The 13,960-nt window shown below is 51.1% G+C and overlaps 1 protein-coding gene across 1 annotated transcript; it reads right to left on the reverse strand.

The window, feature by feature from the left end:
* Nucleotides 1-1,141: 1,141 nt before the first annotated feature.
* Nucleotides 1,142-10,699, reverse strand: C10H1orf115 (chromosome 10 C1orf115 homolog). The gene is made up of 2 exons (XM_027613342.2): nucleotides 10,332-10,699; nucleotides 1,142-3,567 (listed from the first exon to the last, which is right to left on the reverse strand). The coding sequence occupies exons 1-2, from the start codon at nucleotides 10,617-10,619 to the stop codon at nucleotides 3,448-3,450; spliced, it is 408 nt and encodes a 135-aa protein (XP_027469143.1). The 5' UTR covers nucleotides 10,620-10,699; the 3' UTR covers nucleotides 1,142-3,447.
* Between the last annotated feature and the right edge of the window lie 3,261 nt (nucleotides 10,700-13,960).

Below are 13,960 nucleotides of genomic sequence, written 5' to 3' on the forward strand. Positions count from 1 at the left end.
CCTTCCATCTGTGGGATCTCCGATGCTCTCTCCAGAGAATAGTGCTAGAATGGAATTAAACTGTAGAACACCCAACTGGTGTCAGATAGCTGCTTGGTGGTGTCGGAAAACTCACACATCCCCACTGGCTGCACTGGGTACACTTCCCTCCCACCAAGTCCTTTCCCACCGCTTCTGTGGAGACTCAGTCAAAGGGCATGTTACATATGCCTCGCCTGGGGCTGGCACCTGCCAGGTCCCCCTCCCCCGCCCCCACCCCCGGCTCAGGTCAGATCCCAGGCTCCCACCTGGGGAGTCCACTGGCAGTTGCAACCTGCAGCAGCCCCCGGGGGCCAGCATTTCCCCATCTTCTAAGCCACTAGTGAAAAACGCAGCTTCCTGGTCCCACCCGAGCCTCTCAATCAAAATCGTGAAACCCCAATAGAAATGTAAAGATGGACGGAAATTAAGATGGACACACTCATGCTTTAGCAAGGCGTGACTTTAAACAAGTTTCTCTCTTCGTTCCTGAAGCCTCTCCCTCTCCCCCCTTCGCTTTTCTGTAAAATCCTTCATTCCAGGAGCTCGGTAGGATGCTGATACGTAGTAACGTAGTAACAACACTCCGATGGCCAGAGCCATTTTGAAGACAGGGTGAACAGATTCCTATTGAATCTGCCCCGATCCTGCGTTTTTCTCTAAGACTCCTCAGCCTTTTTACCCTGGGTGGGCTTGCAGTCTTGGAGGCACTAGCCAGCTGCAGTCTCCTTTGCCTGGCAAAGTAATAAACCCAGACTCTGTCTTCAAGCTACCTATTTTGGCTCCGGGGCACAGCAGTCAGTTTTCAACTATTGGACGTTCTGGAAATGTTCACTTCCAACAAATGCAGGAGCTGAGACAGGAGTCTCAGCTGAACCCTATTCTGCTGGGTTTCCTGAGAACCGCCCCCCCCTTCCCCTCCTTAAGACCTAAGCAGAGTTCCAGATGAATCGGGGACCCTTTCCCTCCCCTTGGGCCTTGGGGCAGCACTGGGCTCCTCGTGGTGGCTTGGGTGCCCCAGGGAGGTCCCCGTGTGAAGTCAGCCTTGGCTGGACGCTGCAGGAACCTCAAGCAAGGCTGGAAAGTGAGGGGGAGAAAAACTTCATACACAGACACGTTCCACAAATTGAGGGTTTTATTTACATTATAGACCAGGAAAAGGATACAAAAGAAGCTTCTTGGTCAAGCGTGTAAAGGCAAAGCTCTAAAACTCAATTCTCAGTAGGGTGTGGACCCGGATATTTAAAGAAAAAAAAAAAAAAAACTGAAGACAGAGAAACAGGCAAAAAGGTAATCTGCAACACGGATGCCCTGTCCCCGGGGGAAACGAACCCTCTGGGAGTTTGGACAAGGTCATCTTCTGTACACAGGCATCTGGCTCCCGGGACAATCCCTGCGAGGTTCTGACTGATGACATTTCTAGGCTGATTCTTAATCAGACGATTCCAATTTTGGGCCAAATATACCTGGCCTGATAGTGTCTCCGATTTGGGGATGGGATGGGGAAGGTCTTCACCGGACAGGCCTTGGCAGCTCTGGTCCCTTCCAGGGTCACACTTCCGTTCCTCCGAGGGGACTCAGCTGACTTCTCCAGGGCGGGTCAGCATCCCTGGGCCGCCAGGGAGGGACATGCTCCGAGCCCATCACAGGCTGCCTCCTCCTGTCACCTGTGGGCTGCAGAGGCCTGGCTCTCCCACTAAACTCTGCTTGGCTTTTCCTCCCACTTTGGTCTCTTTTCCCCGAGTCTCAGTGTGCTCAGGCTAGCTCTTATCCTCTTTCAGCATTTGAGTGAAAACAAGACCGTTTGTTTTCTCTTTTCCTCACAAATATTAACGATGCAGAACTGGATCTAAGTTCATCCTCAACATGAGCCTCCAGAATGTCTAGCTACAACTCTCTCCTACACCGGTTCCTTTTTCTGTCCATCTGTCTGTCTTCCCCAGCCACCTTCTCCACGTTCTGGTGCCACCTGGTTGGCTTGACCGGTGAGGCATGAGCACCGAGGCCTCCTCCGCAAGGCCTGGGGAACTGCTCAGGGCAACACGCAGGTGCTGCCGCCCACCCTACAGACTGATCAGCAACAACTATTTGGGCTTCTGGATATTCTGGCAACAGTCCGAACAGGGGCCTATCACGGGGGTTGGCGGAGGGGTACGGTAAGAGGAGCCTCCTCTTTCTTTCCCCTCCCTGGCCAACGATCCAATGGCAGTCCCTGCGTCATCCTGGGCGGAGTGTCCAGCCCAGGACCCATGCGGCACTGAGCTCTGAATCCAGGTGAGATGCGGACCAGCTTGGCAGCCCCAAAGAGGAAAGGATGCTACAAAGGCAGCCAGTGAGAGCTCATGGGCCCCCGGGGGATTTTCAGCACCAGCCATGGCACCCCTAGCCCCCCAGCATCCCTGGTCCCTACCCGGAGCTGCAAGCCCAGCCCACCTAAGGTTTCCCAGGGCTGATAAACCAGGCCTGGCTCCCCACCTTCCGCTCCTCCTGTCCACCATCTTTCTACTTCCAGCACACCTGTCTCCTACTTACTGGTTCCTTCTCTAAATCACACACTTTCCTTGCCAGGCACCATGTCTCCCTCTCTCCCAAGACAAAACGCCTCTGGGTGGCTAGGTGCAGTCGGTGATGGTGCCTGGCAGCTGAGTCAGGAGGCCCGGCCATCGGCCAGCCACTGGCCTGGCCCAGGCCCCATGGCATGGCTCCCTCCAGCCACCTCTACAGCCCACCCGGCCTGCCTCTGCGCCCCCTTCCTCCCACCAGGCCAGCAACACATTCCTGTCACTGGGGGGGTGGGCGGAGGGGAGGGCAGGGGGGGATCACAAGCTTTATCTGCTTTAAACAGTCACACACGTCATCAACAGTTTTCAAAGCATCCCCACCTTCAAAGAGATTTTCCTTCCTTCCTTCTTCTTCTCAAGCCCATAATTATACCCCTGGTGACAAAGGGGTGGAGAAAGGAGCTGGGGCACATGACAAACAGCTTCTCTGCTGGCCCCAGAACCGAGGCAGCCAAGGGCTGGGAGCGCCATGTCAGCCTGTGACCCTTCCAAACATAACAAATCGTCAAAATCCCCGTCCCGCCTTGTAATCACCCCTCCGCTACCCACCCAGAGTGCTCCCGTCTGCCAGGTGTCTGCCTCCGGGTCAGCCCCCCGCCACCTCCGCATGAAGCCTTCGGTGTTTGCACACTGTAACCCCAAACCTAACATGGGCCTGATTCTCTGCGGGATTGTCCATCGGAGCCACAGGCGTCCTAGAGTCATGAGAAAAGCTCAGCGGACGGGCAGGGACGTTCCATTCCTAACATTCATCCAATGCAACAAGGAAAGACATTGATTTCCTCCAAGGATTCTGTGGGTTCAGGTCTAAGATGGTCCCAGAGCGGAGCTTCCATCCGTGCTGGTGAGTCTGCCCCCGCAGCTCCCACTAGCGGACGAACGAGACCACGCTGGTGGCTACTCCAAACGGGGCAGAGTAGGCCGCAGCGAAGCCTTGCAGGCCGATGACCACGTAGCGGCATCCCTTGGTGACCACCTTCCCAACATTCTGTTTTTCAGGAGAGAAGAGAAAAGCAAAGGGGAGTGTTAGGCAACGCTGTAGTCCCTCACACGCCATGGTGACCTACGTAAAGGACCATTCTGCCGCATTCTCTCAGGGCAAATCATCTTGCAAAGTACTTTCAAGCGCTGCACACTTCCAGATAGCTTGGACGTCCTGATTCAGAGGTCAGCGCCCCATGGGTCCCGTGCTAGATGCTCCCCCAGGATGACCCAGGGGCTGCCACTGGACCACTGGCCAGGGAGGTGAAAGCCGACAGTAGTGAGGCTGCTAGCTCTAAAACCAAACCGGTTTTGTTGCCAAAGTAGGCTCCATGCCCACCAGGGGCTTGAACTCAGGGCCCTGAGATCAAGAGTCCCGTACGTGCTCTACTGACTGAACCAGCCAGGCGCCCCTGGTTTTATTGTTAAGCCAAAGCGTACTCTTCTCTGTTCCAGCCCAGTCACTGCATCTTCTGGAAGCTGGGCCTAGTGTCCCTCCCTTCACCTTTATCTGAAAGCCCACCCTGCCGACCCTCTATCTCCAGGGCAGATTCCTGTCCAACCCGCACCCATCTCCAGAGTCTCCCACTATTCTCAGACTGCTGCATCCTCCAGTACAATGATTAACCCCTTGAAGGTAACGACTACGCCCTGCTTTCTCGCTATCCGCTCCTTTTCTGTAGGGCCTGGTGCTGGACAGGGGACATCCCAGGGATTCAAATGGAATGGCAACAGGAAGCATAGAGAACCCCCCCCCGCCCACTCATATCGATGGTGCTGCTCACCCCACCCCCCCTTCTGCTTCCCACCCCCAACTTTCGTCATCACTCTCAATGACGTCAACATCCATGTGGGTGACTTGGACCCTACCACCCACCTTGTCTCTCAGCCCCCTGACCTTCCCAACTCCAATAAGCACCTAAAATTCCTGGTTTCACTCAAAACCCCTGATCACAATCACAAAGCTCAGGGCCAGCGCTGCCTGGCAAACCTGGTCTGTCTGTCTAGCAAGCTGACCTCCCCTCTCTCCCAGATGAAGGGGCTTTCTTGTGCTCCTTGCTGTAGCCCCAGCACCCAGAAAAGGCCCAGATCTTTCCTTTGGAACCTCGAAGCCTCCATAAGGAGCCCCGGGAAAGAGCCAGGTAACATCTACGGCTTCTCTAGACACTGACTCCTGGCATTGTGCCCATTGACTTCTCAGTGAGACATTAGGGTACATGCGTGGGGTGGAGGGTGGCATGAGGTTGCTAAGAGAGACATCTCCTTAAATGTATAATAAGATCCAGTGGGAGAATTTTACTTCCCTCCCTGAAATAACAGTAACAAAAAGACTGTTCTCTGGGAGCAAGTGTAACAGTCCTTTACGGTCCTTTATAAGCAATGCCAACCAGAATCACAGATGGCCTGCACTAAACTTGACATTTTTGGCCCTTGGACATCCACTTTCCTCAGCGTGCTATTTGCAAAAACTGCTCGTCGCTTCATCTTTGCCATTTAGAAAAAAGCTACTAAAATACCTCATTAGCTGGAATACTGTCAAAACACAGGTTCGAGAAAAGTGATACAAAGAAATGTAAAATAGCTATTGATGACCATTTCGGTGTCATTTGAGGGAGGTTTTGTATTCTTTGATGTGGGTCAACCACAACCACATTATTTTCAACCCAAATAATCTCTTGGAGAAGCAGTGAGGCATGGGGGACCCAGGGGAGCGAGTAGGCTGAAGAATGCCCCCCCGGTCCCAAGAACCTGTAAATATGTGGCTTTATAGGGTCAAAGGGATTTTGCAGATGTGATTAAATTAAGGATCTTAAGATGGGGGAGATGGTCCTGGATTATCCAGGTGGGGCCAATCATTATAAGGGCCACTACATAATTATAAGGACCCAAAGGAGGACCACCGTCCTTGTTAAGAGGGACACAGGGGTCACACAGAAGGCAATGTCACGACAGAGAGATCTGTGGACCTGCACTGCTGGCTGGGATACGGGAGGATGGGGACCCTGGAAGCTGGAAAGAGCATCGTAACTGGTTTTTCCCTGGGGCCTCCAGGGGAACCAGCCTGCGGACCTTAGCACAGTGACACTGATTTCGGACTTCTGGCCTCCAGACCTGTACAGCTGGTGTTGGTCCTAAACCACCACGTTGGTGGTGATCTATTACAGCTGTCCGAGGATGCCACACTTTCTGGGGGTTCTCTGGATTCAACTAACCCCCAGGGAAGTCAAGGATTCCCTGCCCCCTCCAGTTTCAAAAAAAAAAAAAAAAAACCCAAACAAACAAAAACAAAAACAAAAACAAAAACCCGGCTGCCAACGAAGATCACTTTCCCCTGAATATGAAGATCAAGTCTTCAGTTTTTTGAAATGTGGTGAGGACCGAGGCACAACGCTGAGCCAGGCGATCAGCTACAGACGGAGGTTTTTTTTCTGAGTTACTGTGTTCTGATTAAAAACGAATCAGAAAGTCAACAGTCCTACAGGGTCTCTCCTTCACCCTGAGCCAGCAGCCAACAGTCACAAAAGCCTTGCCACCTGCCAGGCAAGCTCAGAGATCTCTGCGGGGAGGGCATTTACTCTTGCCCATAACCCTCGATTTACCCCATGTCACTCATAAGGAAACTGAGGCGAAGTGGTGGGCCCAGCCCAAGGTCACCAAACCTACAGGGCGCAGGGCAGGGCTTGAGCCTGGCAGCCGGGCTCCGGTGCCCCTGTCCTTACCTGCTGCCACCCTCCAGCATGAGGACAATTTTTCTCCCTCTTGAGCTAAAGGCTACTCCACACATTGTATTACCCCCTCCGACCCTCTCCCAGCTGCCTGATGGACAAAATGTACTTACTTTCCTCATCCACACCCCTCCTGCGGCTCTCAGGGGTGCCTGGGAAAGGCGACCTCTCATCTTAAGTTTTGGGGGTTAGTCCCCTCAACCCAACTGCCAGGTGAGACTCCTGCCTCCCAGCTTGGCTACCCTCCAGCTGTACGGCCTCGAACTGCACACCTTCCTTAAACTCCAGCTTCCACCGCTGCAAAATGGTGGGGGGCCCCCCGCTTTCCAAAGTTCTGGGCATGACTCAGGGGTCTCACCCATGAAATGCGCAGCAGAGCTCTTGGCATGCTGCAGCCGAACAACAAACATCTGTTCCTTCCCCTCGCCTGGACCCAGAAAATGGCCCTTTCCTAACAATGAAAGCACCACGTGAACACGAGCATCATTACTTACAAATGACCAGGGAACGCTGCTGGGCAAGAGTCCAGGCACACAGCCCCTGAGCCCCGAGCCTCCTTCGAGAGGCTGGACCAGCTGGACACTGGGGCCCGCGCCTGGCTGGGACCCCAGGGCAGCAGGAGAGAAGAAACCCTTTCGCATGTCACGAAGGCCCAATGCTTCTCTTTAAACAGAAGCAGGAAGACACTCAGGTGCAGGGCTTGAGCGGTGAACAGATGATTAGGAACTGCCAAGCCCCCTTCCTTGAAGGAAAAGCCATCCATTGACAACGTGGCGCGTCCGGGGGCGCCTGGGTGGCTCAGTCGTTAAGCGTCTGCCTTCGGCTCGGGTCATGATCCCAGGGTCCTGCGATCAAGCCCCGCATCGGACTCCCTGCTCGGCGGGAGGTCTGCTTCTCCCTCTCCCTCTGCCCCTGCTTGTGTTCCCTCTCTCTCACTGTGTCTCTCTGTCAAATAAATAAATAAATAAGAATCTTAAAAAAAAAAAAACAACAACCAAGAACAACGTGGCTTGCCCACAGGTCCCTCCTTATTCCACTGGGCCCAGGAAAAGGAGACTCACATGCTGGCTAAAGCCTGGATACTTACCTCCCCACACCTCTAGCGGAGGCTTGGCTGTTGCCGTACATTTTCAGCAGAGGGGAGGGCTCCTCTATTCCTCCATGTTGGCACCTAACTGGTTACCTTCCCAGACACCTCCAAGAAGGTGGGAAGTTGAGGACGGAGAGGGCACGTCCAACCCTAATTGGACAGTGTCCTCTCATATGGCTTCCGGTGTCTACTGAGCTAGGGTGAGACACAACCAAGCTTTTGCTGCCATAAAAATTAACCATTTTAAAGTGAAAAATTCAGTAGCATCTAGTACATTGGCGGTGTCATGCGACCAGCACCTCTACCTACTTCCAAAACATCTTCACCATCACCAAAAGAAGAGCTGCACCTGTTACACACTTGCCCCCCCCATTTTTCCTTCTCCGCAGTCCCTGGCAACCACCCATCTGCTTCCCTCTCTCTGCATTTACCTATTTTAGATATTCTATAGAAACGGAATCATACCCGCATACAGTACGTGATCCCGTGTGTCTGGTTTTTTCCACTTAGCATAATGTTTTCGAGGTTCATCTGAGACAGGGAAACTGAAGGGACCCCATTAAAAACTGCTTTTTTTCCTGCTTCTATTTTGGCCAGGACCTAGACTGTCGCCCTTCACACACCTTATAGAACAGATACTGTATGTTCTCCATGTAAAGGTCAAGGATTTAATAATTGCTTTGGAGGCTCCCAGCACAATAAGTAACATCTAAGGAGTGACCAGGCAGGGTGGTTCCCAGATCGCTGACTCATCAAGATCCCTGGCTCCAGGGCCTAAATGACTTACGAAGGACACCTCAACACTCGTCTTTGTTCCTAGATGCCTGAGAAGACACTTGCACCAGCCCATTATCCTCAGTAAAAACGCCAGGTCTCAGTAAAAACCCCATGCCCAGATGAGACTCACTTTTCTTTCCAGGTCTCCAAGACACTCTGTATCTATATTCTCTGTGTCTTCAATAAACTCTGCTTTCACTTCCTCTTGGCTCGAGTTCTGAGTGCCATCCTGCACGGAGCCAAGGACCCTCCAGCCAGCCTCCATCATATCCACGTTGTGGCCCGTAATGGTACTTCACTCCTTTTAATGACTGAGTAATATTTCACCATATGTATACACCACATTTTGTTTATCATTTATCAGTTGTTTCCACTTTTTGGCTATTTTGAATAATGCTGCAACGAACATGTGAATATGTTCTCTCTCTCAAATATATATATATGTATATTTCAGTACTTATTTTCAATTATTTCGGGTACATACCTAGGAGCTGAATTGCTGAATCATATGGTAGTTCTATGCTTAATTTTTGGAAGAACCTCCAAACTGTTTACCACAGCAGTCGCACCATTTTACATTTCCATTAGCAATCTGCATAATTCTAATTTCTCCACATCCTTGCCAACATTTGCTATTTTTTGTTTTTTTTTTTGTTCTTTGTTTTTTAAGTACTAGCCATCCTAGTGAGTGTGAGGTGGTACCTCGTTGTTAACCTGTGAGACCTCAATCTTCTCTGCCAAGTTCTCATGTCACCATTGATTTCAAACTGTCCCTGACTTTACAGCCTCATCCCTGAGGACTCTGTACCATGAGGCTCCGTGGTGGCGCCCCGACTCTGCCAGGTCGGGATTTCCCTGGCAGGCATGGACTTCACTAGGGCAGGACCGCACTATATCTGGTTTCTGATCTCTAGTGGTTAGCACAATCCCTGCATGAAATGAGCACCCAAAAACCATCTTCAGGTGCCAGCCTGATCTGAGATGTACAGTACCCGTTCACCCACTGAGAGGCCAGTGGTGGTTTCTCTGTGCTCAACTGAGACCAGGAAGCGGGTAATCAGTTCTAGCAGGACTCTGAGCCTGAGAGTCCTGACCTCAGAGTTTTTAGTAATATCCTGTACCACTCACTGCCTGCCCGTACGCTGGGCCCAAAGCCGCTGACGGGCTTTTACAGGAGATGATACACCGAAGTTTCTAGGAGCAGAGACCAGATGGTTTTAGATCGGCTAAGAGGCCACTGGAGGACACAGATAATGAGACCGTGAATCAGATGGGGCCTTTGGCCAGGACACAGTGAGTTTTATGATGATCTTCTGGGTGGCCTTGTCCAGCCCCAAGGGGCTGGGGCAGAAGTAGCTTCAAGTGATCCCAGGGAGAGGCACCTGGGCACTGCCTTGGGCTTTGATCTCTGAGAAGGACACTGTCATTTTACCCCATATTCAGATTCTCTCTCTCTCTCCTCCTGTCTCCCCTCTTTCCTCTGCCCCCCAGCCCCCAAGGCAAAAGGCAGTAGTATGTCTGCAGGTCCCGGAGTACACGGATAGCCAGCTGGGGGAAGAGAAAAGTAGATTCAACAAGTGCCTATTTATGTATTGTTGAGCTCCCAGGCCCTGGACATAACCTCGGGAATGCCTGAGGAGAATAACCGAACGGTTCTCAGCTGGTGGCATATCCCGGAGAGGATGTTGCCGGAGAACAGATGAATTGGCCGGCAGCTCCCTACTTTCCAACTGGGTCACCTTCTGTAAGTCACCTAACCACTCAAATGCCTCAGTATTCCCATCTGTAAAACAGGGACACGGATTTCTGTCCCACCAACTGTGCAAGGGAGTGTAAGACACACCAGGATGAGAACCACGGGGAATGCTGGGAACGTGACCAAGCGGCCAGCCCCAGAGGGGCGGGGGGATTGGCGCCCCCTCCCCCGCCGCAAAGCTCCGGTTTGGCTCCTGTCGTTACTTGCGATTTAGTTTTCCTTCACCTCCCAGTCGACAGACGGAACCCTCTTCGGTGTCTGTTAACGAATGCTGGCCAGGGGACGCAGGGGCAGCCCAGAGAAGCTGCGCGCAGCCGGCCGGTGGGGACCCTACCTCCGCCCTCCGGGCGATCGGCCAGGAAGCGGGGGGTCGGGCCGCCCGCACCCCAAGCCCGCGGGCGGTGGCAGGCGTGGGGCCCTACCTTGCCGTACTTCTTCAGCTTCTGCCGGTACCTCCTCTTGGGCTTCTCGCCCGCGGCCGGCTCGTCCAGCGGCTCGTAGCGCTCGGGGAGGACTGCCAGGTGCACCGTGCGCGCGCTGCGGGCCCCCGGGCGCCCCGCGCTCGCCCCGCTCGCCGCCTCGTCCCCGCGCTCCGGCGGCTCCAGGAGGGCGGCCGCCTCCTCGTCCCCCTCCGCCCGCGCTCGCCCTCGGGGCCCGCGGCGCAGGAAACCACTCGCCGCCTTGCTTCGGAGCCTGGCTCCCACCGTCATGATGCTACTGCCCCGCTGGCGAAGGTCGGGGCGACAGGACGCCAACCTTAGCGCCCCGCCCGCGCCTGCGCCTGCGGCCCCGCTTGCCCGCCCCCCTGCCCGCCCCAGCCCGGACGGGGCGTGGGTAGAGGGGTGGGGGTGGGGAAATTGGGTGGCAGCGCCCCCTGGCCGCGGGGCCCGGAATTGCGCGCTCAGCCCTACCTACCTGCATCCTACCTGGCGGCCAAGGCGGGGGACACCCCGAAAGCTGCGTGCCCAGTGAACGTACGAAACACGTTCAGCCGCACTTGCAACGGAATAAATGAACCCCAAATAACGAGGCGTCATTTGCCACGCTCAAATTGGCAGAGGCGATGATGATGATGATAATAGTAACAGTAAAGATTATACTCGGTGCCGCGGAGGATGTGGTGGGACGGTCGTGATAACGCAATATTCATGGAATGCACGCCAGTGACACACTTTTGGGAAGGCAATCAGAAAATATTCATCAAGTGTCCTGAAAAAGGGCCATACGTTTCTAGACAGCTATCCTAAGGATACAGTCAGAGACACAAAGCTCTGGGGCGCCTGGGTGGCTCAGTCGGTTGAGGGAAGGACTCTTGGTTTTGGCTGAGGTCAGTATCTCAGGGTCTTGAGATCCGGCCCCAAGTCAGCGCTCAGCCCCGAGCTGGCTTGTCCCTCTGCCTCTGCTCCTCCCCATGCTTGCGCGTGCTCTCTTTCTCTAGAAAATAAGTAAATAAAATCTTAAAAACACAAAGCTTACTGAGGCCACCGTGTTCATCTCAGTCTGACTCACAGTGAGAAAGTGGAGCAAACCAACGGGGCTGGTCAAGCTAAGTTCTGGCCCAAGAATAGGGCATGTGCTGTGATCATCACAGTCAGGTTTTCAGCAACATCACTGGTAGATATATACATCTCTTGGTTCATGGTGAATCTTAACCTTCTAGGGAATGCCTTATTGTCTTATGCGGGTAAATCGCTCTCTTTTTTTTAGGTAGGTTCTATGCACAGCGTGGAGCCCAAGAGGGGCCTTGAACTCTCTACCCTGAGATCAAGACCTGAATTGAGATCATGAATCCCAGGCTTAACCGACTAAGCCACCGAGGCGCTCTCTATGCCAGTAAATATCTTTTTAATTTTGGAAACTAAGAGTTAAGTATAAAATAATATGGGTTATTAATTTCATTAATATTTTAATACTATTAAAGTGCATGATACATTTAAGAATGCTTTGGCTATGTTGCTATAAGTACATAAAATATTTACGATTTAGCTTATCTGAATATACAAATATTAGTTTTATGATTCCAACTTAAAATGTATGATCAAGTAACTGATTTAGATTCCTTTAAATTGAAAGGAATATAAAAATAAACTTAATTTACTATATTTGTAAGAATTACATAGCCTTGTACATAGTTGAAATACCTGAAAAGAAAATTGAATATATTAAGTTTGTAAAAGTCATCTAAAATGTTTAAGATAATTAAATTAAGTGAATGGTGAAATTCCCCCTTACAGTAATAGTTAAATTTTATTAAATTTGTAAATAAAAGTAATTAGATTTGTAAATAGAATAAAACAAAGGTTAAGGGAAGCTAGATTTGTGGATTTGTAACTAAAGTAAGTATTAATTTATATATATATATGTAAGAGGTCTTAATGTCCTTTTTCTGTGTATAAAACTGGCTTCAGAGGTGCTTGGCTGGCTCAGTCGGTGAAGCACGCAACTCTTGATCTTGGGGTGGTGAGTTCTAGCCCCACATTGGGTGTTTAGAGATTACTTAAAAAAAACAAAAAACTGACTTCAGAAAGTCCCCTCCCCCCGCAGACTGCATATCAAATAGAAACAGTGTGCAAGGGACCAAAAGTGTGGTTTTTGTCCATATAAAATACTATTCAAATATCACATTTTTTTTCTTCAAATTTTTATTTAAATTCTAGTTAGGGGTGCCTGGGTGGCTCAGTCGTTAAGCGTCTGCCTTCGGCTCATGTCATGATCCCAGGATTCTGCTCAGCCGGAAGCCTGCTTCTCCCTCTCCCACTCCCCCTGCTGTGTTCCCTCTCTTGCTGTGTCTCTGTCTGTCCAATAAATAAATAAAATCTTAAAAAAATAAATTCTAATTAGTTAACATACAGTGCAATATTGGTTTCAGGAGGAGAATTCAGTGGTTCATCACTTATATACAACACCCTGTGCTCATCACATCAAGTGCCCTCCTTAATCGTCATCACTCATCTAGCCTATCCCCCACCCACCTCCCTCCATCAACCCTCCGTTTTTTCTCTATCCTTAAGAGTCTCTTACGGCATGAACAGACATTTTTCCAAAGAAGACATCCAAATGGCCAACAGACACATGAAAAAGTGCTCAACATCGCTCAGCATCAGGGAAATCCAAATCAAAACCTCAAGGAGATACCACCTCACACCAGTCAGAATGGCTAAAATTAACAAGTCAGGAAACGACAGATGTTGGCGGGGATGCGGAGAAAGGGGAACCGTCCTACACTGTTGGTGGGAATGCAAGCTGGTGCAGCCACTCTGGAAAACAGTATGGTGGTTCCTCAAAAAGTTGAAAATAGAGCTACCATATGATCCAGGAATTGCACTACTGGGTATTTACCCCAAAGATACAAATGTAGGGATCCGAAGGGGTATGTGCACCCTGATGTTTATAGCAGCGATGTCCACAATAGCCAAACTGTGGAAAGAGCCAAGATGTCCATCGACGGATGAATGGATAAAGAAGAAGTGGTATATATACACAATGGAATATTATGCAGCCATCAAAAGGAATGAGATCTTGCCATTCGCACCGACGTGGATGGAACTGGAGGGTGTTATGCTGAGTGAAATAAGTCAATCAGAGAAAGACATGTATCATATGACCTCACTGGTATGAGGAATTCTTAATCTCAGGAAACAAACTGAGGGTTGCTGGAGTGGTGGGCGGTGGGAGGGATGGGGTGGCTGGGTGATAGACATTGGGGAGGGTATGTGCTATGGTGAGTGCTGTGAATTGTACAAGACTGTTGAATCACAGACCTGTACCTCTGAAACAAATAATGCAACATATGTTAAGAAAAAAAAAAGAAGAAGATAGCAGGAGGGGAAGAACGAAGGGGGGGAAATCGGAGGGGGAGAAGAAACATGAGAGACGATGGACTCTGAAAAACAAACTGAGGGTTCTAGAGGGGAGGGGGGTGGGGGGATGGGTTAGCCTGGTGATGGGTATTAAAGAGGGCACGTTCTGCGTGGAGCACTGGGTGTTATGCACAAACAATGAATCATGGAACACTACATCAAAAAAACTAATGATGTAATGTATGGTGATT

Source organism: Zalophus californianus, chromosome 10 (assembly GCF_009762305.2).
Source record: "Zalophus californianus isolate mZalCal1 chromosome 10, mZalCal1.pri.v2, whole genome shotgun sequence".
Classification (NCBI taxonomy): Eukaryota; Metazoa; Chordata; class Mammalia; order Carnivora; family Otariidae; genus Zalophus; species Zalophus californianus.

Coding starts and splice junctions, on each gene's coding strand:
- C10H1orf115 (XM_027613342.2), bottom strand. CDS start 10,619: ATGACGGTGGGAGCCAGGCTCCGAAGCAAGGCGGCGAGTGGTTTCCTG. Junction 3,568..10,331: donor AGCTGAAGAAGTACGGCAAG/GTAGGGCCCCAC, acceptor CCTGAAAAACAG/AATGTTGGGAAGGTGGTCAC.